General features: G+C 38.4%; 1 protein-coding gene across 5 annotated transcripts in view; it reads right to left on the bottom strand.

Annotated features, from left to right (window-relative positions):
• The window catches only part of LOC136825489 (beta-secretase 1-like), a 294,215-nt gene that overhangs the window by 128,932 nt on the left and 141,257 nt on the right, over window positions 1-24,026 (bottom strand). For all 5 annotated transcript variants that reach the window (XM_067082034.1, XM_067082033.1, XM_067082036.1 and 2 more), the window contains exons 5-6: window positions 18,871-19,039; window positions 11,057-11,241 (exon numbers count right to left, since the gene is read on the bottom strand). In XM_067082034.1, coding sequence (XP_066938135.1) covers window positions 11,057-11,241; window positions 18,871-19,039 — 354 coding nt within the window. The remainder of the gene's footprint in view (window positions 1-11,056; window positions 11,242-18,870; window positions 19,040-24,026) is intronic.

Below are 24,026 nucleotides of genomic sequence, written 5' to 3'. Positions count from 1 at the left end.
CTTTAGCACAACTTTTTGCCCTTCAACTGTCAAAAGAATCCAGCATCTTCAACATTCTCCAAACATTCCAAGTCAAGAGAACCTCTGTTTCCAATATATATTGGTCTCCTGGTCTTTGGAAAAACCAGGAAGCATCAATTAGTTTATACATTCCATCACCATGGAATCAGCATCAGCTATGATAAGGTTCTGGAATTGACTAAAGGGTTAGGAGAAGCAGTTGTAACAAGGGCTGAGGAGGAAGTAGTAGTTTGTCCCACAACACTAAGAAAAGGGCAGTTTACAACGTGTGCTGTTGACAATCTGGACCATAATCCAAGTGCCACAAATGCACAAACATCCTTCCATGAGACAGGCATATCTTTGTTTCAGCATCCAAGCACTGATGAAAAGGGTGAAGACAGAAACTTGGCCCAAATCATCCAAAGTGGAACAAAGTCAAAAAGAGTACCTTTTCTTCCTGAATATTACACAAATGTACCTCCTGCTCACTTTAAACATGAGAATCCCCTCCCTTCATCCAGTGGAAGTGCAGGACACCAACAAGTTGTGCTTTCAAAGAATCTTTCTCTTGAGTATGAATGGCTTGAGAAAGTCAGTCTGTCAGACAGGAGTGAAAATGCTGTCCATATCTTGGGCAGCACATCATGCTTCTCAGAAGTGACAGGCACCATTTGAAATAAGCTTGTCATCAATGTTTGGACAAACTATGGATTAAATTTGGTAGAGGAAAAGACGTGAGGTGGAAACCCATCCATGAAATTGCAGCAGCTATGGGACCAAAAGCCTCAGCCCTTCCCTTTTTCCATGCATTTAGTGGGTATGACACGGTGTTTGCCTTTCATGGAAAGGGGAAGAAGTCTGCAAGGCAAACATGGACTGTGTTTCAGTGTGCCACACCCACCTTCACCAAACTAAGTTCAACACCAAGCTAAAGATGAAGACCTCAACAAGAGTTAAAGGTGCAGTATGACAGAAGCAGTTTGTATAAAACTGATGAAGACCTCTTTGCAAATTATGATTGCATTCCCCTAGAGCTCTTAGAGAGCATTGCAAGAGAGCTGCTTTCAAGAAGGGCATATTTGGTGCCAGTCTTTAGTATGTCATCCAGTTTTGCCCAGTCCAAAACTGTCAATTGATGGCACCTGGTAGACAGATTTGCCAACTCTTGCCAAGAACTGAATAAGTGTGGCTGCAAAAAGGAATGCTATGGCAGGTGCAAGTGCTATCTGGACTTAGCTGCATTCTGCAGCTGCACTTGCTAAAACTAATTGATACACAAAACATATTGGTTTCTCTCAGATACTACTTTATTATCTTTGGTGGCCATTTTGAAATATGGTGTTCATATGGTGGCATATTGGAAAGATGGGTTCACTTTATCTCTTCATGACAGTAAGAATGGCAAAATACAAATTTAATCATTATATGGACAGTATGCAACTTTTATAGGCTTATTGAAAATATTTGAAATATACTGTACAGCAAATTGCTGCCATTTTGGAAAAGTGTCAGCCATCTTGGAAACAGCCAAATATTGAGGTGGCCAGAGATTGATTTTGATTTATGGGGATAATAAGAGTTCTCATGCCAAATCTGTTGCTTGTATCACCATTTGCACTTTTTTCCCATTATCCCGCTTCACTAACATAGCAAGTTTCCAAGTTATCCTTAATATTGGAGTTCTTTTCAAGTGTTATAGGAAATACATTCATGTGGATCCACTTCTAATGGGTATTACTCAATCAATTGTGAATTCACAGGTGTTGATATAAATTGTCGTGATGCTCTTCTTTTTCCTACAGGAATACAAAAAGTATTTTTTCTAACAGTGAGCTCTGTCAAAAAAATTAAAATTTTCAAGATACTGATTGTAAATAAATTTTGTGAGAAACTCATTGTCTATAAATTTTTTAAGATAATGACAATACAGTAAACACCCTGGATTTGTGTTCTCACAATTTGAGGAATTTTCTGTGGAACCTATCTATAAATTATTTGCTGAAAAACTCACCCATTCACGGATTTTTTCATAGAGCAATATTCAGTATTTTCCATATTATTTTCAAGACTAAATACTGTACTGTATGTACATATACATTTTATGATAAAATAATGATTGACAGTACTAATTTTCAAATATTAAATCAAGTTTAAAAAGATTAAATAACAACATTAAATAATAAAAATAATAATTCTCTCTCTCTCTCCCTTCCTTTCTCAGTTCTCTCTCTCTTACTGAGATGAGAGAATTTTTATGCATATGTAATATGTGCTTATTTGTTTTGTATGATAAATAAATGATTTACTAATTTTCAAACATTAATATTAATGTAAACACAGCAAAACACCAATTCATTAAGGATAATATAGTGAATTAGTAAGATTTTAGCTCAATCCCTGATCTTTTTCTGTATCTGACTTAGGGGGAGGGATGAAGGTGTAACTGTCATCATAAAAAAAAAAGGGTTAGCACCTGGCCGAAGAGTCTCTCTCGCTCTCTCTCATTTACTGAGATAGATTTTTTATGCATATGTAACATATTATGTTTATTTGTTTTGTATACTGTAGTTTTATAGATAAACATGATGTTAGTGTTATGAATTTTTTCATATTTTCCATGCTATAATTACAACATTTATGCATTTCTATAGTAAATTATATAAAATTTTAAAAGAAAACATATCGATTCCCAGTCTCCTCCGAAGCTTGGAGCGAGGGGAGGGGTGCAATCTAACTTTCAATTTATCTTGTCATACTGACTGTGAAGGGTAGAAAATGTTGCCCACTTGGTGGTAAAATAAAATAAGCTACGAAGAATACTGAAAAATCTCTGTCTCTCTCTCATGCTGAAGGATACTCGGAAAGTGAGAGACAGATAGATAGATAGACAGAAAGGGAGAGTGGTTGATAGAAATATACTCTCTCTCTCTCTCTCTGTGTTATTGGCTGGAAGGGTTATAAGTATGTACGTATATATTTTTAAGGGTAAAATGTTTAAGATGACTTTGAAATTATATTAATGTCATTTCAAAGATTAACACAGTAACAGGATAATAGTTTAAGTATATTTGATGTAGGATGCTGGTTTAAGGTATACATTTGGTATTTGAATTTTCAAGACAGGCAAAAAAATTCTCTCTCTCTCTCTCTCTCCCATGCCAAAGGATACTCAGAATGTGAGAGATGGATGGATAGATAGAAAGGGAGAGTGGCTGATAAAATTATATACTCTCTCTCTCTCTGTTATAGGCTGGAGGGGTTAGAAGTATGTATGAACATATTTTTTAGGGTAAAATGTTTAAGATGACTTTGAAATTATATTAATAATATAATTTCAAAAAAAATACAGTAATTAGATAATAGTTTAAGGTATATTTGATGTTGGATGCTAGTTTAAGGTATACATGTGGTATTTGAACTTTCAAGATAAGCAGTTATAAGCATTTTTAGAGGGGGGGGTGTTAACTATTCGCGGATTTTAACTATTTGCGGGAGGATGCGGCACTTATCCTTGGCAAATATGGGGGTTTACTGTACAGGCAGTCCCCAGTTAACGGTGGGGGTTCCGTTCCCGGCTGAGTGCCGCTAACCAAAAATCACTGATAACAAAAATCGCCAATAATACCGCTGATAAACTGCTTAACCAGTTATCAGCACTGATGAACCACTTACTGATGCTGATAAACTACTAACTGATGCCGATACACAGCTTACAGGTGTGGAAACTCCCTTACCGGCGCCAAAAATTTGGTTAACAACGTCGCTAGCCAAGCACCATAACACCGAAATGCCGTTAACTGATGCCACCGGTAAGCAGGGACTGCAAAAGAACTCATTTTAAGCTGTCTCTATGAGTCATAGGTTTCAGTAGGAATACAGAAGGAGGAGACTACATCATTTCGACAGAACTCCAGCAATGTGTTTCCATCCCTCTCCGAGCAGAATCTACATTTGGGTCAATACTCAAAAAGCAGTGGATTCAAGGCACTCCCACTTCAACTCTTCTGACAGAGATGAAGTCCCACTTCAACTCCTCTGACACAGATTAAGAGTCTTTCCTTGGGAGAGAGGTCATTTATACACAACATGAAGTGGAAAGAGCCACTGAAATTTCCCTTCTGAAGCCAGTACATCTAGGGAACAGTCTTCTGCTTCACATGGGAGAGATACCTCAGATAAGAATCTTGCCTCTCCCATGCAGCACTCAGATACTGAAGGGGACCCTGATAGGGCCCATCCGACCCCATCTGAAGTCTATACTTTCTACAGGGTAGTGATTTATCCATAACTTTACACATACTGCAGGGCAGTGGTGATACGACTGCCTTGGCTCAATCAGTTCATGCAGGTTTCCCTGATAAAGAAATTCTACTTGCTGTAATTTCAGAATTCCTGGAGGGAATCATGAACAGTATCAAGGATAGCCTTGCTACTAAGCATCAGCATATCAGAGATGTTATGCATGATTCCCAAGAGGAATTCAGGTCTGTCCTGGATATGGAACTGGGTGTGATGTACGAAAATTTCTCATCCTTTAAACTAGAGGCAGAAATTGGTTCTCTCAGCAAAACACTAAGGTCAAGGGAAGAGGGTAATAAAAAAAAAAAAGATGCCTCAGTGTACACTCGGCAAGGAAATTGAGGATACATTTTTTTAAATCTTTGGACATATATTGCTAAATAATGCAACATCTGGCAACTTTAGAAGGGGGAGGAGCTTCAGTCTTAATGTGTTTGCTTTTTGCTTGACCTCCTATAACTTTCAATCATATTCTACGGTTCTGAAATCATTGATACTTAAATGCAGTAGTAAGCTTTACAGTATTCATTCAAGTTGTAATTTGCAGCAACAGTTCTGAGCAAAATAAACATTTTTCGACATAACCTACCAACTAACCTTACACAAATGAATTTATGACACCACAATGAACGGAATGCTTGAGTAATCGGAAACGCGATCTTCCATAATGAAATCAAGAGTTAAATTTGAGCAATGTCCAACGAAAAACATGGGGAACAATAAAGGAACGAATGTATTGTTATGATGAGAGAGAGAGAGAGAGAGAGAGAGAGAGAGAGAGAGAGAGAGAGAGAGAGAGAGAGAGAGAGAGAGAGAGTTGCTGTTGTGTAAGCCTAGGCCTATATGTAGAGCTACTCATTTCATTATTTTTTTCATTTAGAGATTGAGCGATACTATACTTGTAAAGTATGTTTTAGCAATGGAGAGAGAGATAGAGAGAGAGAGAGAGAGAGAGAGAGAGAGAGAGAGAGAGAGAGAGAGAGAGAGAGAGAGAGAGAGTTGTTGTTGTGTAAGCCTAGGCCTATATGTAGAGCTACTCATTTTATAATTTTTTTTCTTTTAGAGAGTGAGCGATACTATATTTGTATAGTATGTTTTAGCAATGGAGAGAGAGAGAGAGAGAGAGAGAGAGAGAGAGAGTAAGATAGCTTAGTTTTACCAGACCACTGAGCTGATTAACAGCTCTCCTAGGGCTGGCCCGAAGGATTAGACATTTTACGTGGCTAAGAACCATCCAGTTACAGCTTGTGGAATTTATCCTATCACCAGAAATAAATTCCTCTAACTCTTCATCACATCATAAACATCCAGTTACTTGTCTTATCCCACTACTCCGCTCATAGAGAACGCTCTTGCAGATTTAAATAGATTTGGTCAACCTACCCTAGCTGTCACATCATTTACTGCCATTAATTCCAGCTGACCTTTAACACTGTGAAATATAGATATGAATGTGTAAAAATTAAATAAATTATCATTACCTCGTATGATGATGCAATAATAAGCCTGCTCATAAAGGAAAGAGTAAATATTGCCATTCTGATAAACAGTACTACACCGAGATATCCATACACTATCTTTTAGATCTCTATGAACGAAGTCATCTGAGAAATTTTGATTATTTCGGACATCCATGGTGGTTTTAAGTATCTGAACGTTTTTGTTTTGCAGATTTAACATATATGATATAATTTGCATTGTATTTTCATATTCTAGAGTAAATTTACCGAGATTATGTGTTTTCTGTAAGAAAAAAATTAAAATTCGATGAACGAAATCTAGTGAAAACTGTATCCTCACTTTTCTTGCCGAGTGTACATCCTTTCACCAGATGGAAAATACCTCATTTGTAAAAGGAAAAGTATGATTGGATAATTTCAGGATAGAGTGGCCTTTCCCAATACAGTAAAGTACTCGATGACACTCGGTCCCTATTTCAACAGGAACTCAGACACCGTCGAAGGAGATGGTTAGCCTGCCTATTAGTATAGCAAAGAAAGCCACAGAAGCAACCTTTTTCCAGTTTAATGGAAAATATAGCACAAGAGTTTTAGAAAAACAATACCTTCTCCAAGATACAACAGCCTCCTGTCCCTTTATTTTCAAAACAATAAATCATGTGAAGACAGAATTTCAGAATTTTATGGTGACTGGGAAATGAGAGCTAATAGCAGAAATAAACCATTTTGTCTCCGCCATCCCAGTGTCTGATAGTTCTACAAAGGAATGGGCCATGCTTGTCTTTCCTTTTAAGAGGAAAAGGCTCCCTTTGGACATGGCTACCAAGCAATTCAGGACAGTCATGGCTGAATTTTACACTAGGCTCAAACTTCTGAATATTATAACTTATATACTACTATGCTGGAAGTAGCTAGTAAAGAGCTTCCAGGGTCTTCCAGAACAATGTTCGCTTCAATAGCCAAAACACTTCTGCAGATCCTTTGTGGAGTGCTCTATGACTTTCTGGAGTGTCACATTAAAGCTTGAAAGGAAGCATTGGTGGGCTCCAACATTTCACTCGCCAATGTAACCTCCCAATTACATTCTTCCCCCTTCTGTCGGGACTTTTTTGAAGTCTCTTGTTGCACAACTTATTGAACAAGCCTGACAACATAACTGCACAATATATGCTCTTCTCGGAAAAGAGGAATCTGAGAAACAATCCTTTTGAGAGTTTCCCTTCCTAAGCCTAAGAAAGCTCATAATGAATCACAGCCATACAAGCCTCCAGTCACTACCAAAGGATCCCCCCAACAACAGAAAAAAGGACAACAGTAGCAGCAGCACCCTTCTTGAAGTGGATGAAGATGCTCCTACCAGGAAAAATAAAAATCAACTCCTGGTCTGCATATTAAAGGCACAGGAAGAGGTGGAGCCCAATAGGATTTGCCACCACTCTTCAGTGTCCCAAAGAAAGATTCCTTCCAAGGAAGGGCAATCCTCGACCTGTCAAGTTTGAATAAACACACTTCTCTATACACTGTACTTATTTATTTTATGGGAGCTCAGGAGGGAAGGAATTTAACAGGTGGCCTACCAAGATGATTGGCTAATCTGGGATCTGGGGAGCCACCAGAGAAGAGTGCTGACAAAAACTGAGAGTGGTAGTTGATAGACACCAGTTAAAAGGTTTCCTAATAAATAGGATAAGTCCCACCGTCCATCCAGCACACATTTTCCGAGGCTGGAACTTTGCTGAGATGTTCTCCATGGCTGGCTGTCTCTTCCCAACAGCACTCAAACCAGAATAAGGAAGGATTTGAGATTTCTTGCACAGCCCAGCTTTTCAAGACAACAGTTGGAATGAAGTTTGGGCCTGTAACAGTTTGGATCAGGGGTAGATCTAATCCTGAGATTGTAACTATAGGATGTACATAGAGTCTGGCTCTCACATGCCAGGAAAAGGCTTTCCGATCACCTTCATCTGAAATTGGTAAGATATTCTGTCCGTGGACCTGGAAGGAGTCTCTGGCAAACAGTCAACCTGACTCCATCGTCAGTACGAGTGATAATAAATATGAATGCCCCCTTGACAGGATGGGGAGGTCAATGGGAAGAGTGTCAGGTAGCGGGAAGGTCACCTGTTTTGAGGGAGTGTCATATCAGCTTCCTGGAGCTATTGGCTGTCTTTCCATCTCAGAAAACTGAAACCTCCATTTGGTTGGTCCCAGACAATATGACTGCAATGTCATGTATCAAGAGGTTGGGATCACACTCAGCCCCTCTCAAGTCAGTAATTACCAACAAGCTTCCACATCCGGAAATGGACCTGTTTGCCACATGTGAGAACCATCACCTTTCAGTGTGTGTGTGTTTCTGAATCTGGACATTCAGACAATAACAAGAGATGCATTCCTACAAGACTGGAATGAGTGGAGGAGAATATACCTCTTTCCTCCAATGTCTCAGGTTTTGAAGGCTTTGAACAAACTATTGGCCCCGAATTAGCTGAACAGTCATTGGCCCTTTTTCTTTAACAACGGGCAAGAGAATAGATTCCATCACCATCTGCTGTTGTATCCCAAACAGGAGGGGGAAGTTGTCCACATATCCTCTTTTCTGAGCTGTGACCTTTATGTGTGGATTTTTAACATCTAGTCTATCATGAAGATTATTAACCTAAGACTGTTAGGTACCTATAGCAAAAACTATGGGCTTCATCTATCCAACACACCAGTCTGTCTGGAAATTGTAGTTAGATTATCTACACGTTGAGAGCCCAGTCAAAATCTGTTGAAGTAGCTTTACATTTTATTATATATCTATTGAGGTCAAGTGCCTTGCTATTACAACAATCATGGCATACAAGGCAGCACTGTTGGAACCCTTGCTTAAGGTTTTAGATTTAATGATTCTAATACAGAAATTGTGAATTCCTTTCTCCACTCTTTTGCACTGCATAGGCCAGCTTCTGCAAGGCTTCCCATTACCTGGTCCCTGAATAAGGTTCTTAGACTCCTGTCATCCCCTCAATTCAGTGAGCCCAACACAACTACGACTCATATGCTCCAACAAAAGGCAGTCTTCTTCACCATTTCGGTATCAGGAGCTCAAATTCGCAAACTGGGCTCTCACAGATGGGGATGTTTCTTCATTCGTACACGTAGTTGTTGCCTGGTCTATCATTCCAGGCCAAGAATAATAACCTTTTAAAGGAAAAATCCCCTTTTCTAAAAAGGGAACTCAGTATTTCGGATAAAACTTTATGCTCAATTCAAGCAATCAAGGTTTTACCTACATCATGGCAAACATCCCAGATGATCCCATTTTTTCTGCACCCTAGCACAAACAAACCACTCTCTCTTCATGGGTTGAGAACTATTTTAGTGTCCCTCATTAAAAAGGCAGACCCTCACTCCTTCCCTAAGTTGCATGACATCCAAAAGGTGAGTACATTGTTAACTTTCTTCAGAAATGTTTCTTTCAAAGAAGTCTCCATGTACAGGGTGGTTATTAGAGGCAGTACTCCTGAACCAGGTAGGGTGCAATAATCCTCCAGCCAGATCTGACATAATTAGGTAAGTTACCGTAGAACCACAAGGGATATACACATAGCTTCGTGTGTTTCATGTTCTTTACTGCCAAACCCTAATGGATATCTGGAATAAAGAAAATGGTTGATAACCTGTGACTTTACCTTGGATTAAAAATTCCTGAATCACTATTGCCATGAGAGTGGTGGTCACACTGAGATATTACCAGGAAAGGTGCAATCAATCCCACATAATTAGGTAAGTCACCTCAGAACCACAAAGAATACATACAGTATATTTTTATTACCAAACTCTAATAGGCATCAAGAATAAAGAAAATTGTTGATAATCTGAGACTATAATTAGGATAAAAAATCTATCTGGTTTGTTGGGATTTATTTACTAGGAGCTAAGCTATTTCATCACCTGTCAATTTATTCACCCTTTGAGGATGAACAGCAGTTAAGCTATTAAAAAAAACAGGTTTTGATGTAGGAAAAACCTATTTTTGATAGTTGCTATGAGTCCTCAAATCCACCCACTTTCCCTGATGAAAAGGCATGGGACTGGGGTGAACAATTACCTTGCACACACCTGGTGTGTAATGAGGAAGATAAGCCAACTTATGTGCTGTTGTCACATCTGTGTGAGTAGGATGAGAAAACTGGACCAGTCATTGTGTGGATAGGAGATAGAGCCTCTTGTCCTGAGCCCTTTATATTCTATCACTGAGCCAATAAGCGCTTTTCAGGCTGAGACCAACTAGAAGAGAATTCTTTGAGATTGGTTGGTTTGTCTTATGAAGTCCTAGGGGGTCCATGAGGGTATAACTCCTATGAGGAGTCACATCAACTGCCAAAAATAGATTTTTCCTACATCAAAACCCATTTTATCTTGTCCAATGGCAATGATGTGAAGTATGCACTGTAAACAAGTAATCTTGCCTGGAAACAGGGATGACAAACCTCCTCTTTGGGGATTTAAACCACTAACCTGTGCTTAAGCAGGCCAATACTAAACCTAGTTAACCATAGAGAATAAAATGGATTGAAACCAGATATACATGACTGTGTGTGCATAGAGAATAACAAATACTGATATCAGTCATGCAAATGTTAAGAGGTAAAGTGTGAGTTGGCCATCAATTATTTTTTTTATTAACATTCAACACAATACAGTAAACCCCCGTATTCACGTTCTCATGGTTCGCGGATTCACGCATTCGCGGACTCATGCATTCGCGGGTTTCTCTGTGGAACATATCTTGCCATTTATTGCGGAAAATTCGCCCATTCGCGGTATTTTTCACTGAGAAATATTCACTAATTACTGTATTTTCATGAATAAATGCACTTTTTTGTGAAAAAAATATTAAAATACTCAGGTATAAGCATTTTTACAGGGTTTTTCTTGGTTTAAGCTATCAAAATGGGCAGTTCTGTGTTTTTAGAGGGGTTTTAAGTATTCGCAGATTTTAGCTATTCACGGGGGGTGGGGGGTGGTACGCATCCCCCGCGAATACGGGGGGTTCACTGTAACTCTATATTTAAAAATAATTTTTGTTGATGGTTTGAGGTATATAACGGAAAAAAAAACTGGTATACTGCGTACGTCAATCTATTCTAAATTACTTTTATATGGGATCATGAGCCCCTGACTTCACACATCTGCACTTGGGCTTGGAACCAGTTGGCTGCAGATTGGAAGGAAAAACTGTAACAATAAAGCTAACGATAACACAACTCATTGTAAAATACACACTGAAAATATTGAGCACTTACATCTGAGGGTAGACGAAAATTGGAAGTACCAGAGTCCACAATACTTTTATCAGTGTTATAACTAACACAAGGAATGTCAAGTACTTTGTTGCCAACAGCCATATTTACCACCAAGACTTCATAAAACCATGCACGTCGAATTGGACTTGTTGCAGTAGCAGAAGGACACACATCTGATGATGATCCTGCATGATCATAAAACAATACAATGCTGTATTAACACAATAGTGCTGATGACAAAATTAAAATATTACAATATCAATTACTAACCTTATCTTGTTCATCACATGAAAAATTTTTAAAGTAATTTGTATTTTTCCTAACACAGAAACCTGAGGTCTTTACATATGGGATTAACTTTCAATGAGCTGGAAATCCAGCCGTTAAATTTTTGCAAGGTGGTTATGGTAATAGCTACCAATGGTAGGGGCAGAAGCATCACCTATCAAGTTGGTGCACAGGGCAAGAAAGAGAATGAGGGTTGGTGAGAGGTGGGCCCTTTATGTAAAGACGTCAGGTTTGTATGTTAGGAAAAATACAAATTACTTAAAAAATTTGTCATTTGTTCCTACACAAATACAAACCCTTGGTCTTTACATATGGGAATCTTACTCTTGGAGGGTGGATTCTGGTAATTCTTTGAACTGACTGGTAGTTTGGCTCACCTGGGTACTCTCTTCCTGGTCATGAAAGAGCAATGGAAGGACATCATAACTCTGATCTATTGAACAAGAGAGATGTTCAATTCCCAAACTTCTGAGCATTTCAAATTAAAAGACTGTAATATCCTTGATCTGAAAAGGTTTGGATGAACCTACAGTGTAGGAGACTATAAAGCTAAGAATAACCAACAGGTTTGCTCATAGTCAATCTCCCTCTCCCCTTGCTAGAGAGAAGGAAGGATTTGCATCTGCTAATCCAAATGATGCTAGATTATACACAGGATACTCAGTCATCTAGATCACCTTCATGCATGCCCGTCCAGCACGTGACAGCTTGTTCACTGTTCCTCTGCCCATTGGGAGAGGAAGGAAGACAGGAGAAAGTGAGGCGGCCAGTTCCACACACACCTCCTTGAAGCCACACACCTTAGACAAGATGCAACCTGACCTCAAGAGCTGGGTGAACTACATGACTTGTTGAGCATCCACCATAGGACCCAAGGAAAAGGTGTCAAGGACCTATGGGCAATGTCCTAAGGTAAAAGGAGATGAACGTGATCTGCACAATTACATTTCATCCTAGGTTCTTCCTGAATGTGATGGACAGACTGATGGCCCTGGCCTCAAAAGATCTGGCCCGAAACGTACTGATGGGGACCTGGAAGTTGCAGGGTACGCTCGTTTTATCATCTCATTAGTTGGAGAAATGACCATTTGGACACCGTTTCTTGGCCAACTCGAAACTAACGAATGAGTTGTTGGCATTAGGCTGGAAGTCTAGTATTTAGGGTGGTAACATAGACATCACACTATCATTGGAACCACAGGACCACAGAAGTGGAATGATCAATCTCACCGATCACCTTTGAAACATGCAGAACGGCGAAAGGCATAAATATGTAAATGGATACCAAAGATGTCTTGCTTTGTTCAAGGGTGCAAGAAGAAACAGCAGAACAGCGCCAACTTCACCAGTGAGTCGAGAAAAGAAGGACTATGATCAAGTTTCTTCAGAGGCTGAATGAATTTCCATGTCAAGGTGCCAAGATCTACTGTCCTTGTCTCCTGACTTTTAGCAAATGAATGGTTTGTAATTACATCTATCTTGCTTGGGATGTGTCCGGTTGGCCACTGTACTGAATGTCCTACTGTCTACTTGTGTACCTGCACTGCAATAGAATAGATGAAAGGACACTTGGCACTCTTAAGTCTAAAAAGAAATGTACTCAAGATCCAAGAAAGGAAATGTAGGAGCCTGCCGCCCTGGTCAATATTTCAAAGAATGAAAAATCTCTGGAGGAGGATAGTGTAACCACGGCACTACCTTGGTGCCATTGCTATCAAAGGAGTGCCTACTCGGACACTGAGACTCCTGAAACTGTCTTAAGATCCACATAACATTCTCTCCCTCTTGGGTTGCGGATCAACTGATAACTCCCACATCTTCCACTTCTCATAAGGGGAGTTTAAACTCATAAAGTCAAAAGAAATGGAGCTCCTAGACACCACTTTTTTTGGCTGAGTAGGAACCCAAAACAAGTTGTCAGAACTTAGTTTGGAGGTGAAGTCGTAAGTGGTAACACAAAAGGCCTTCAGGCAATTGGAAGCCTTTAGGGTCCTAGAAACGGAATGCTCATATGCTGTTTATCTCCTGACAAATCAGGCAGAATGACAAGAAGTTGTACGACCAAGACTTGAATCATGGATGCGAAAGACATTTCCAAGATGTCAACAGAATCAGGTGATCCAGGAGGTCACCTATCCAAGTACTGACCAGACACAATCATTGCTAAACTTCGCATACCAGATGAGAAGTGATTTTCAATGTGGCATGAAAAGACCGTCAATTTGCGCAATGACGGCTGTAGGAGTCTGATACGATGAACTCATTCATTCGGTTGTAGGCATTATTGAAACGGACGTTGGATAATATCAATGAAAACGACTGATGAAGGTCATAACAGCTGGTAGAACAATCCCATTCGCTCGTATATAAATGGTATGGTAATGTCTGTTGGCCGTTACCAGATGATCAAGCTAAAACACGTATGTGAGCGAAAGCCATTGCACAGACATGCTGTTGATGCACTTGAACATGGGTTTTCACCTTTCTAGATGTCCATAGAATTGAACAAGGCGGTGATAGGACAGGAATCGGTGCTTCAACGTGGTACAGCTGTAGGCCATCCCTTTCTCTTCCCAAACCTTCCCGTGAACGTGGTCAGTGGTCTGTTCCAGGACACGCCATCCTGAGACAACATCCACTCCTCAAAACCCGCAAACGTGAAAGGAAGGGAAGACCGTTCTAGAAGAGCGACTCCGTTCCGGGAAGAACAATCCATTGTAGTCTAAATTACATCCGTAATGTTACGAATGCGGAAACATACCAGAAAGAAGAAGCAACATGCTGACTCTTGGAGGAATTCCATTTAGAGACAATCAGCATACTTCAACTTCATCCATATGTTACAGGCATGCCATATTATACAATGAATAAACCAAGACGATTAATGTATAATGACACATCTTACTTTTGCCTATCCCAGGTCTACGGACACGTGAATCATAGGGCCATGTTCTTTTTCCTTAGGGACTGTCTAAGTAGGAGAGGCTCCAAGCCTACTTTTATAGATGGGAAAACAAAATAAAAAATATGATATCCATGAAAACAACCAAGGAGAGTTGTTATTGGTCAAGTTGCACGTAAGTATTATTCCTTCCAAGCAGACAAAGACGTGTTATGTATAATTCCTTCAAAGCCAACACAGTCATGATTTGTTGCACATACATAAAATCCTTTCAAGCAGACATGGACATGTCATCGCACATAAGTGTATGTCTGTCACACTTCACAAACACATATTTCTCCTTGGAGAACATAGTTTGATGGGCATTTGGAAACTGCAGCAACGTCGTTGCCGACACAGACACAATTCGTTGCACATAAGCTTAATCCTTCTTAACAGACACAGACGTGATTCGTTACACGTACGTATAATCCTTCCAAACAGACACAGACGTGTCATTGCATATGATGTATGTCTGAGTCATGTCGACGGATGCTGAACACTGCAACCTGGCACTGTTCCCAAAAGAACTGCTGGGGTAGAGAAGGCACATGAAGAAGGCTGCACTGACGAAGCCAAAGAAGAAGGCTCGACTTCTACCGCAAATCCAGTGATGAAGAAACCCTGGGGGGCGAAGTAGCTCTTGCATCTACGACAAACAGCTATGAAGAATTCACTCCCAAAAGGAGGAGCAATGAGGTATTCCTTAAAAGCAAGACACGGATATGTCATGTTACACAGACAAGTTAAGCTGAGCATGGCAGGGCATCCTTCCTAGCTGATGGAGATGACCTGGGAGAGGGCTACACCGACGGGAGATGCAAACGACAAAGGAGAAGGCAGGACTTCTGCTGCAAATCCAACGACAAAAGGCACCTAGGAACTGTTCCCAAAAAAGATATCCAACAGTGAAAGAAACTTCCCGGACAGGATAAGGAACACAAAGGGATGAAATCTTGTCTATTCCAAGAAAAAGCAAAATTGTTAGAAACACAAAAGGATCTAAGAGCTGGAACAGCATACAAGGACAAAGAATGTTCAGGAGTTTCCTCATCCTCACAGGAACGAAACGAATGAAGAGAGAGAGGGGGGGGAAAGGGAGTGAGCCTTCGACTCACCCCCCGACAAAGACGAGGCAGGAAACAAGACAGGAACTCCCACTGGTCCTGAGAGCAAGTCAGGACAAAACACACTGTCAAAGATCTTGCAACATCAACCTCTGTGCTGAGGGAGAGGGGGAAAACTTGCTAGGTTTAAGAAAGTATCATCCTCATATGACTGAATATGAAGCCCTCGCCTGGAAACAAGAAAAACCTGCCTTGTCTGAAGCTTCTCAATCTACAAAACATCTGAGAGACTTATATACATTACAACATTCCAAGAAATTGTGTAGTCAGTAATAAAAACATTGTTTGTTCATGAATATGCATTTCAGAACAAGGAGGAAAAGAACACTGAAGAGGGAACTTCTTAAAAACGAGGTTCAGAGATGTCTAAAAATAGAACAGCTGGCAGTTGGGAGTTGGATACTATCCCTACGACTCTCCACAGTTATATATGCGAAGAAAAAAAAAAGGAAACACAAAGCAAACACCACGGAGATTGGGTTTGTGTAAATACAAAAGGCAACCAAAACTTAAGTAAAATGATATATACAGTAAGGAAAAAGGCTCCAAAACTTATACAGGCTAAAACATGTCAAAATGGCTACAAAGCAAGAATAGGTAAATACAGTATATCATTAGGGAGACACAAAAAAATGTTAAAATGTTTCAGTATCAACATACACAAAGTATAAAAAACAATATATCATATAAACATATATGTTCAAACACAGAAGAGAAAAGTTGAACGACAGGTTGGAGAAAGGAAATGCATGTCTAAATGAGATGGTGGCCAGAAGAAAACTGCGTAGAACTGAATGTGCACCGACTTGGTGGGCAGACTGATGTTTGTATTTGTGTAGGAACAACTATTAATTACATATGGATCCCATACTTTTATGTCAGATATCATAAGGTAGTCTCACTGCTCAAAAGCCATGTACATCCTCAAGTTTGTCTTATCACCATCCTCACTCTTTCACCTTAGAGTACTCAGATATCGGTCTAGAGTGAGTTTCTGTTTGCATCAATCTTTTTCTATTAACCTTTTATATTTGCTATGCTGCAGCAAAGAATGAGTATACAGTACTGTGTTTTGTTTAACTTTAATAAATTTATACTATTTTAGGTGCTTGGCTTTATATTTACTATTATTTTATATTTACAATTTACTTCCCATGCTTTCCTTTCCATATTTAACAATTAATGATACAGTATTGTGATGAATCAAAAGTGGTTTATTAAGGATGAAATTAGACAAATTTGGCAGATAAACTTTCTGATAAAACAATCTTGCCTTAGATCCATCGTGGTTTTAGTGTACAGCCTTGCTGTTTTCTAAAATTTAGGATAACTGCACTTGTGAAATGCCTCAACTGGTGTTAAAATTGGGAACGACCCAATCAGAAGATGCAAGTTGCCTTGCATATAACAATAACAAATGAAAAATCACAAGATTTACCTAATAAAATTATACACTATATGTTCGAGAACATAATCAACACAATAAGGGTGAAAACATGATCTCATAAGTTTAGACAAAACAGAATATAAAGACATATTGATTGAAAACCCTAGGGAATCTTATAAAAAATGAACAACAATAGTAACACTAGTATTATCACATTTTTTGGTAGTGTGTATCATTAACAAGAGTAAATATTATACTTGAAATTCATACAGAATTACATATAATTTGTACTTTATACAGTAATTATAAAAGAACTGAGAAATATCTACTGAGTAAACACAATTACTGTACTTAACCTGTTAAGCGTCACTTATGAGAGACATGGCCACTCCTGTATCATCACATTTTCTCGCTTGCAGAGCGGTCATTTGGTCTATGCTAATTTTCAAGCTTTTCTATGCTCTTTTTTTTTTCAATGATATTTTTTTTGTATAAACATACAAGGATAAATAATGTAGAATAAGAGAAGTTGAAAGAATTTATTTTGCATTTTTATATCCTAAAGATTACAAGGATGAAACATAAAAGGGGAAAAAAATTTTTCTTTCATATGACATTCCCTGAAACATTGAGCCAGTAGAGCAATGAATGGTTTCATCTCATTTATATTTGTGTCAACATTTTAGTGCATGTGATATTGTAGGCAAATTTTCTATATACTCAGCTAGAAACTGGTTGGAAAATCTGCCTGTTACTACTACAATATGCCCCATGGCTTCATCATAAAAAAAAACTCTAAAAAACCTCCATGGGGTTTCCCTTATACTGAACAATAAACTTCACACCTTTGGGTGAACGAAAAGTAAAGGGACTCCTCTCCTTATCGGTTACTGTATAGTCACTTGGCAGTGCAATACTTGAATCTATATTATGGTTTTATTCAGAATCAGGTAAATCTTATGTCATGTTAGAGGCTTCTGAGCTGCTACACTAAGTCTCGTAGTCATCATCATTCTCTGCAACAAGCAGTGATCATATCTCTTCAGGCAAAAGATTTTTCTTTTGCTTTGGGATGCTCATTATGGGGGATAAATGGGATCAAAACAAAAAGAAATCAGTTGTTTATCAATGAATGCTTGAAGTGTAGCAGAAGGCACAAGGTCCATGTCCTCTGTCAGACTGTCTTTCTGTTACAAAAAAAGTTGCCATTTACCCCTGATTTAGCTCATATTGTTACCAAAAGATGTTCCTACAATTTGTATAAGAGTAAAGTATATTTATGAGCTTGACCAATGTGGCATCAGCCTTGAAATAGGGTAAACGTGTTGCTCTGTTGAAGGCGGTGTGATAGGGGATGCAGGCAACTGAGATATGCCGTTGGTGACATGTAACAGGTTAACATTCACAACCACTTCCTACTTATAAATAAAAGCAAATAAATGAAAAACTGCACTTACCAATATATTCCTCCCTCAAGCATACTAACGCAAAATAAAATATCCCTATATACAGGTACTGATGATATGGAAATTGGTAGGATGAAAGTAAGAGAATGAAAAGAACTTAACACACCAATGTTGCTGTTATGAACATATGCTGCAGAATGATATAGTACAAGTGAAACTTGAGACCTCTAGTGGAGTTCTCAATCTCTGCTAATCACTTCTGTGCTCATTCCAAAGTTCTAATTAGCACTTTATCAACACTGCCTCCTGTTTTACAGCCACATAATAAGAAAAAGTTAAGAGTAAGTCTACTATAACTTCATATTTATGAGCAGACTAAAGAGAATCTGAAAAAATGAGCAGATCTCAATGTAAAACAATTATAAAAACAAGGGCAAATAACAAAGATTACAATGATAATAAGTAGGAGCATACCTGACAAAGGAATACCCAAAATTTTTGTGCACAAGGGTAATACATAATATTCAAATGACCCCATAACAGTGCAGCGCCAAGATCATGGTTTTTTCACAGTAGCTAATGTAATAATACATAAATTACTAAATTCTTATACACATTATCCCTGACTAAATAAGAAAAAATAAAAAGAATCTCAATCAACTTACCAATAATTAACTTTCCATGATGACGGGACATTCCTTTATCTTTGTAAGGTCCACATAGTTGAAAAGTGAAAGAATTCTCTACATTGTACTTAGCTACTAGACCATCAAACCACGGTGTCACTTTACCCTGGGGTTGTGCTAGTGCAGAAAATGCAAGTCCAACAATGCCCTGCAATAAGATTTTTAAATTTAATATGATCTATGATCCTTAACAAGGAGAAACAGCCTACTAATGGGAGTAGTACCTCTTTCAAGACCTTGCAGTAAAAAACAGAAAGATCTAAATATCAACGGTAACATTAGAGCATGGACTACATGCACTGGTCTGAGATATCATCATTATTATTACAGAGAATTTTAGCCACAGCACAGTCACATTTAACTTTCAGAAGGCTAGGCAAAGGATTTGTTTTAAATGAAAAGTGAATACTGGAGCTAGACAAAATTTGGATAAACTGGACAGGTCAAGTCCAGCATGCATAACGAATTAAGTCAGGGGTAATTTGTATTTTACCTAGTGTACAAACAAGAGCCTTTTATGTATAATATTCTTCACCATAAGCTAGAGTTAGTCACTGAAACTTGGTAACTGGATAGTTAACTGGTGGTTAATGCAGGATGGCTGAAGTGAGATGAAATATGATAAAAGGCACTGGTTTCTACAACTGGTAAAAACATCATTTAAAAAATTTATCATTTGTTCCTACAGAAAAAAATTCAGTGCCATTTAAACAGGAGACTCACTCCTAAGGTGAAGGTCATCTCTCTAAAGTGACAGGAAGTTGAAACCAACATGGAAATGTAGTTATCCTGGTCATGTATATGAGCAGCTGGAGTAATTAGTCCTGTAACATTCTACTTAGTCTTTCACAGGAATGCCAAAGCAGTTGGGTCCTGAGCTTGAGCAAGGGTTCTATGTCCACTGACTTTGTCAGTTTTCACCCAAAATATACAACTGTTTACTTGCTGGCAGCATCAAATACTTGTTTGTTAAATTATAAAGCCAGAAAGAAGAGGGACTTCCTGAACACCAACTTCATGTGTCTGCCCATACAGTATTAGCATGAGGCTAAGACACTAGTAAGATCCTAGTGAAAGGAAATGAAAGCTCTTGTATCTCATCACAACAATTGAGTCCTGGGCTTCCACACCAAAACCCGAGAACTAATGAGCACAAATGAGATTCTGGTCCTCCAAGTCCTGGATGAGAAACCTGCATTATTTGCCAGGTCCACAACCCACTGAATGGAAGCTCCAACTACAGAGAAACCCTCTGCATCAACAATTATAGAATATGGTCCACTTCCCCTGGTTAAGAAGTGGGCCACATGGAAACTCTGGGAGTCTACCGAGAGCCAACAAAGTATGAAGCCTCTTAGCATGGGAGCAAAAAGGAGCTACTTGGATAAATGAGCCCCAAAGTGGTTAACCCTTAAACGCCGAGCCTTTATTTACAAAAAACGTCTCCCGTATGCCATGCATTCGGGAGTTAGCGCCAAGCGGAAAAAGTTTTTTCAAAAATCACAGCACACTAAGTTTTTAAGATTAAGAGTTCATTTTTGGCTCCTTTTTTTGTCATTGCCTGAAGTTTAGTATGCAACCATCAGAAATTAAAAAATATTATCATCATATATAAATATTGAAATATATGACAGCACAAAAAAATTTTCATATATAATTTTATACAAATCGCGCTGTGAGCAAAATGGTTAAAGCTAACGGGTTATTTTTTTTTCTTTGTATTGTACTCTAAATTGCGATGATTTTGGTATATAACAAATTGTAAAATGATCAAAGCAACACAGAGAAAATATTATCACAAAATGATGCATGAATTAAGTGAACGCGGACATAAAAAATGTTTTTTTCAAAAATTCACCATAAATCGAAATATTGTGCTAGAGACTTTCCGTTGTTGAAAAATGAAGCTAATTGATTGAATATTACTAGACTGTAAGTGTTTTAGCTTACAATTGCAGTTTTCGACCATTTCGGTCGAGTTAAAGTTGACCGAAAGTAGAATTTTTTCTATTTATCGTGATTTATATGAAAATATTTCAAAACTGATAAAAGCTACAACCCTGAGTTATTTTCTGTTGTACATGAAATTGCGCATTTTCCATATATAAAAGTTTATGTAACGACTAATATAAAACGGTGCAAACATTACGACAACGTGATCGAAAGAATTTCTGAGATGTTCGGCCGAAGTTACCGCGGGACGTAAGGAAAATGTTTTTTCAAAAATTCACCATAAATCGAAATATTGTGCTAGAGACTTCCAATTTATTGCAAAATGAAGGTAAATGATTGAATATTACTAGAATGTAAGAGTTTTAGCTTACAATTGTGTTTTTCGACCATTTCGGTTGAGTTGAAGTTGACCGAAGGTTGAAATTTTGGCAGTTATCGTGATTTATGTGAAAATATTTCAAAACTGATAAAAGCTACAACCATGAGCTATTTTCTGTTGTATTCTACATGAAATTGGGCACATTTTCATATATAAAAGTTTATGTAACGACTAATGTAAAACGATGCAAACATTACGACAATGTGACGAAAGAATTTCTGAGATGTTCGCAGAGTTACCGCCGCAGACGTAAGGAAAAAGTTTTTTTCAGAAATTCACCATAAATCGAAATATTGTGCTAGAGACTTCCAGTTTGTTGTAAAATGAAGGTACATGATTGAATATTACTAGAATGTAAGAGTTTTAGCTTATAATTGCGTTTTTACCATTTCGGTCGAGTTAAAGTTGACCGAAGGGTGAAATTTTGGCAGTTATCGTGATTTATATGAAAATATTTCAAAACTGATAAAAGCTACAACCATGAGTTATTTTCTGTTGTATTCTACATGAAATTGCACACATTTCCATATATAAAACTTTATGTAACGACTAATATAAAACTGTGCAAACATTACGACGTGACGAAAGAATTTCTGGCGCGGACGTAAGGAAAGTTTTTTTCAAAAATTCACCATAAATCGAAATATTGTGCTGGAGACTTCCAATTTGTTGCAAAATGAAGGTAAATGATTGAATATTACTAGAATGTAAGAGTTTTAGCTTACAATTGCGTTTTTTTACCATTTCGGTCGAGTCAAAGTTGACCGAAGGTTGAAATTTTGGCAGTTATCGTGGTTTATATGAAAATATTTCCAAACTGATAAAAGCTACAACCATGCGTTGTATGTTGCTGTATTTTACATGAAATTGCGCACATTTTCATATATAAAACTTTATGTAACGGCTAATATAAACAGTGCCAAACTTACGACAAAATGACGAGAGAATTTCTGAAATTTTCGGCAGAGTTACTCACATGGGCGTAAGGAAAAAGTTTTTTTACAAAAATTCACCATAAATCGAAATATTGTGCTAGAGACTTCCAATTTGTTGCAAAATGAAGGTAAATGATTGAATATTACTAGAATGTAAGAGTTTTAGCTTACAATTGCGTTTTTCTACCATTTCGGTCGAGTCAAAGTTGACCGAAGGTTGAAATTTTTTGTAGTCGACGTACGGTACGTCCACTTGGCACCAACAGACAATTTTAGTCGACGTATGATACGTCCAGTCGGCGTTTAAGGGTTAACACATGGTTGGTCACTCAGTAGTGAGTAGAGGAATGTCCCAGGGGTAATGGGAGGCATCCTCCATGCTGTCCAGCATCTAGCACTGCTGAAAAGAACAGTAGCAGCTCCCTGTTTTGTCATGACAAGCAGATCAATCTCTAGTGATTCTGAGACCTCAAGTAGCCTTTTTCTCATAAAGGAGTAAGGTATGCTCCCCAGGTAGCTAAGCTGATCTGCCAAAACATTCCTCATTCCTGGAGTGTACCTGACTCATGGATTAACAAGGTGAACTGTTCAGTTGTACATCTGCTTTGCCAACTGTCAAGGGTGGAGGAAAACTAGTCCCCCCAACAAATTGCTTGTCGATGGAAATCACTATGGTCCTACTTTTGCTGATCAAAACTATGAAGTGATCCATCAAACAATCCTGAAATGCCAGCATTCCATGAAAACTGACTAAATAAAATAAATTTTGAAAAGTAAACAAGAGCAGACCAATTTACTCTAAAATTATTATATATGGCATACAAAAGAATAAAAAAATTAGAAATCAAAACACCATACATTTCAGCAAGACAAGAACATAAATATACAGTTAATAAAATTAATGAAGTGAAAAGCTCTCAAGATCAATGGTTTTGTTGTAATGATCCTAAATAGACATAATAATTCATCTAAATGGAGTTATAATTTCTTGAAAGTCTGAACTTCTTCCCAAACTGAACAGGGGTTGAACAACTTGCATTTAAAAGCAAGTGAAGTGGTGACTGCCCGGACTTCATGAGCTTTAACTTTAACAAAAGTAAGGCCTCTTCCTGAATTCCCCTGTGGGATTCAGAGATCACTTCTCTAAGAGAGAAGGATAAAGCATTCTTGGACACAGAACATGATGGGTTCTTTATGGAAAACCACAGGTTGCGAGAGGAACCTGTGATGCTCTTAGTTCTCTCCAGGTAACATTTTAAGGCTCTGACCAGAAAAATTCTCTCCTGGTCTGTAGGTCCCAGGATATCTGTAAGGTTCTTGATAGAGAACAAATGGGGCCAAGGATTGGCTGTGGTTTCGGTCTTCCCACGAAACCCAAGGGTAAACATGCAGACCGCATCACCTTGTGAAAAGCTGACCTGCTTGTCCAAGGCCTGTAATTCACTAACTCTTTTGGCTGTTGCTAGAGCAACCAAAAAGAGAGTCTTACTCGTTACGTCTCTCAAGGAAGAAGTGTGAAGAGGGGAGGCCCTGAGAGCCAACGAAGCACGACGTCTAGGTTCCAAGTGATAGAAGGCGGTCTGTGTTCCTTTGAAGTATCGAAAGATTTAATCAAGTCACTAAGATCCTGACTTGTTGCAAGATCCAAACCTCTGTGCCTAAAGTCAGAATTGAGCATGGATCTATAGCCTTTAATAGTCAAAGCTGCTAGTCCCTGAAAAGACTTCAGGAATATCAAAAAATCAGTTATTTGAGCTAAAGTGGTCTCAGAAGATGAGATACTGTGTCTTCGACACCAGTCTCGAAACAATGACTACTCAGTCTGGCAGATGTTGGATGAAGATTGTCGTCTACAGTTGGCAATAGCC

This window comes from Macrobrachium rosenbergii, chromosome 37 (genome assembly GCF_040412425.1).
Source record: "Macrobrachium rosenbergii isolate ZJJX-2024 chromosome 37, ASM4041242v1, whole genome shotgun sequence".
NCBI lineage: Eukaryota > Metazoa > Arthropoda > Malacostraca > Decapoda > Palaemonidae > Macrobrachium > Macrobrachium rosenbergii.
This window is presented reverse-complemented; position numbering and strand designations above follow the sequence as displayed.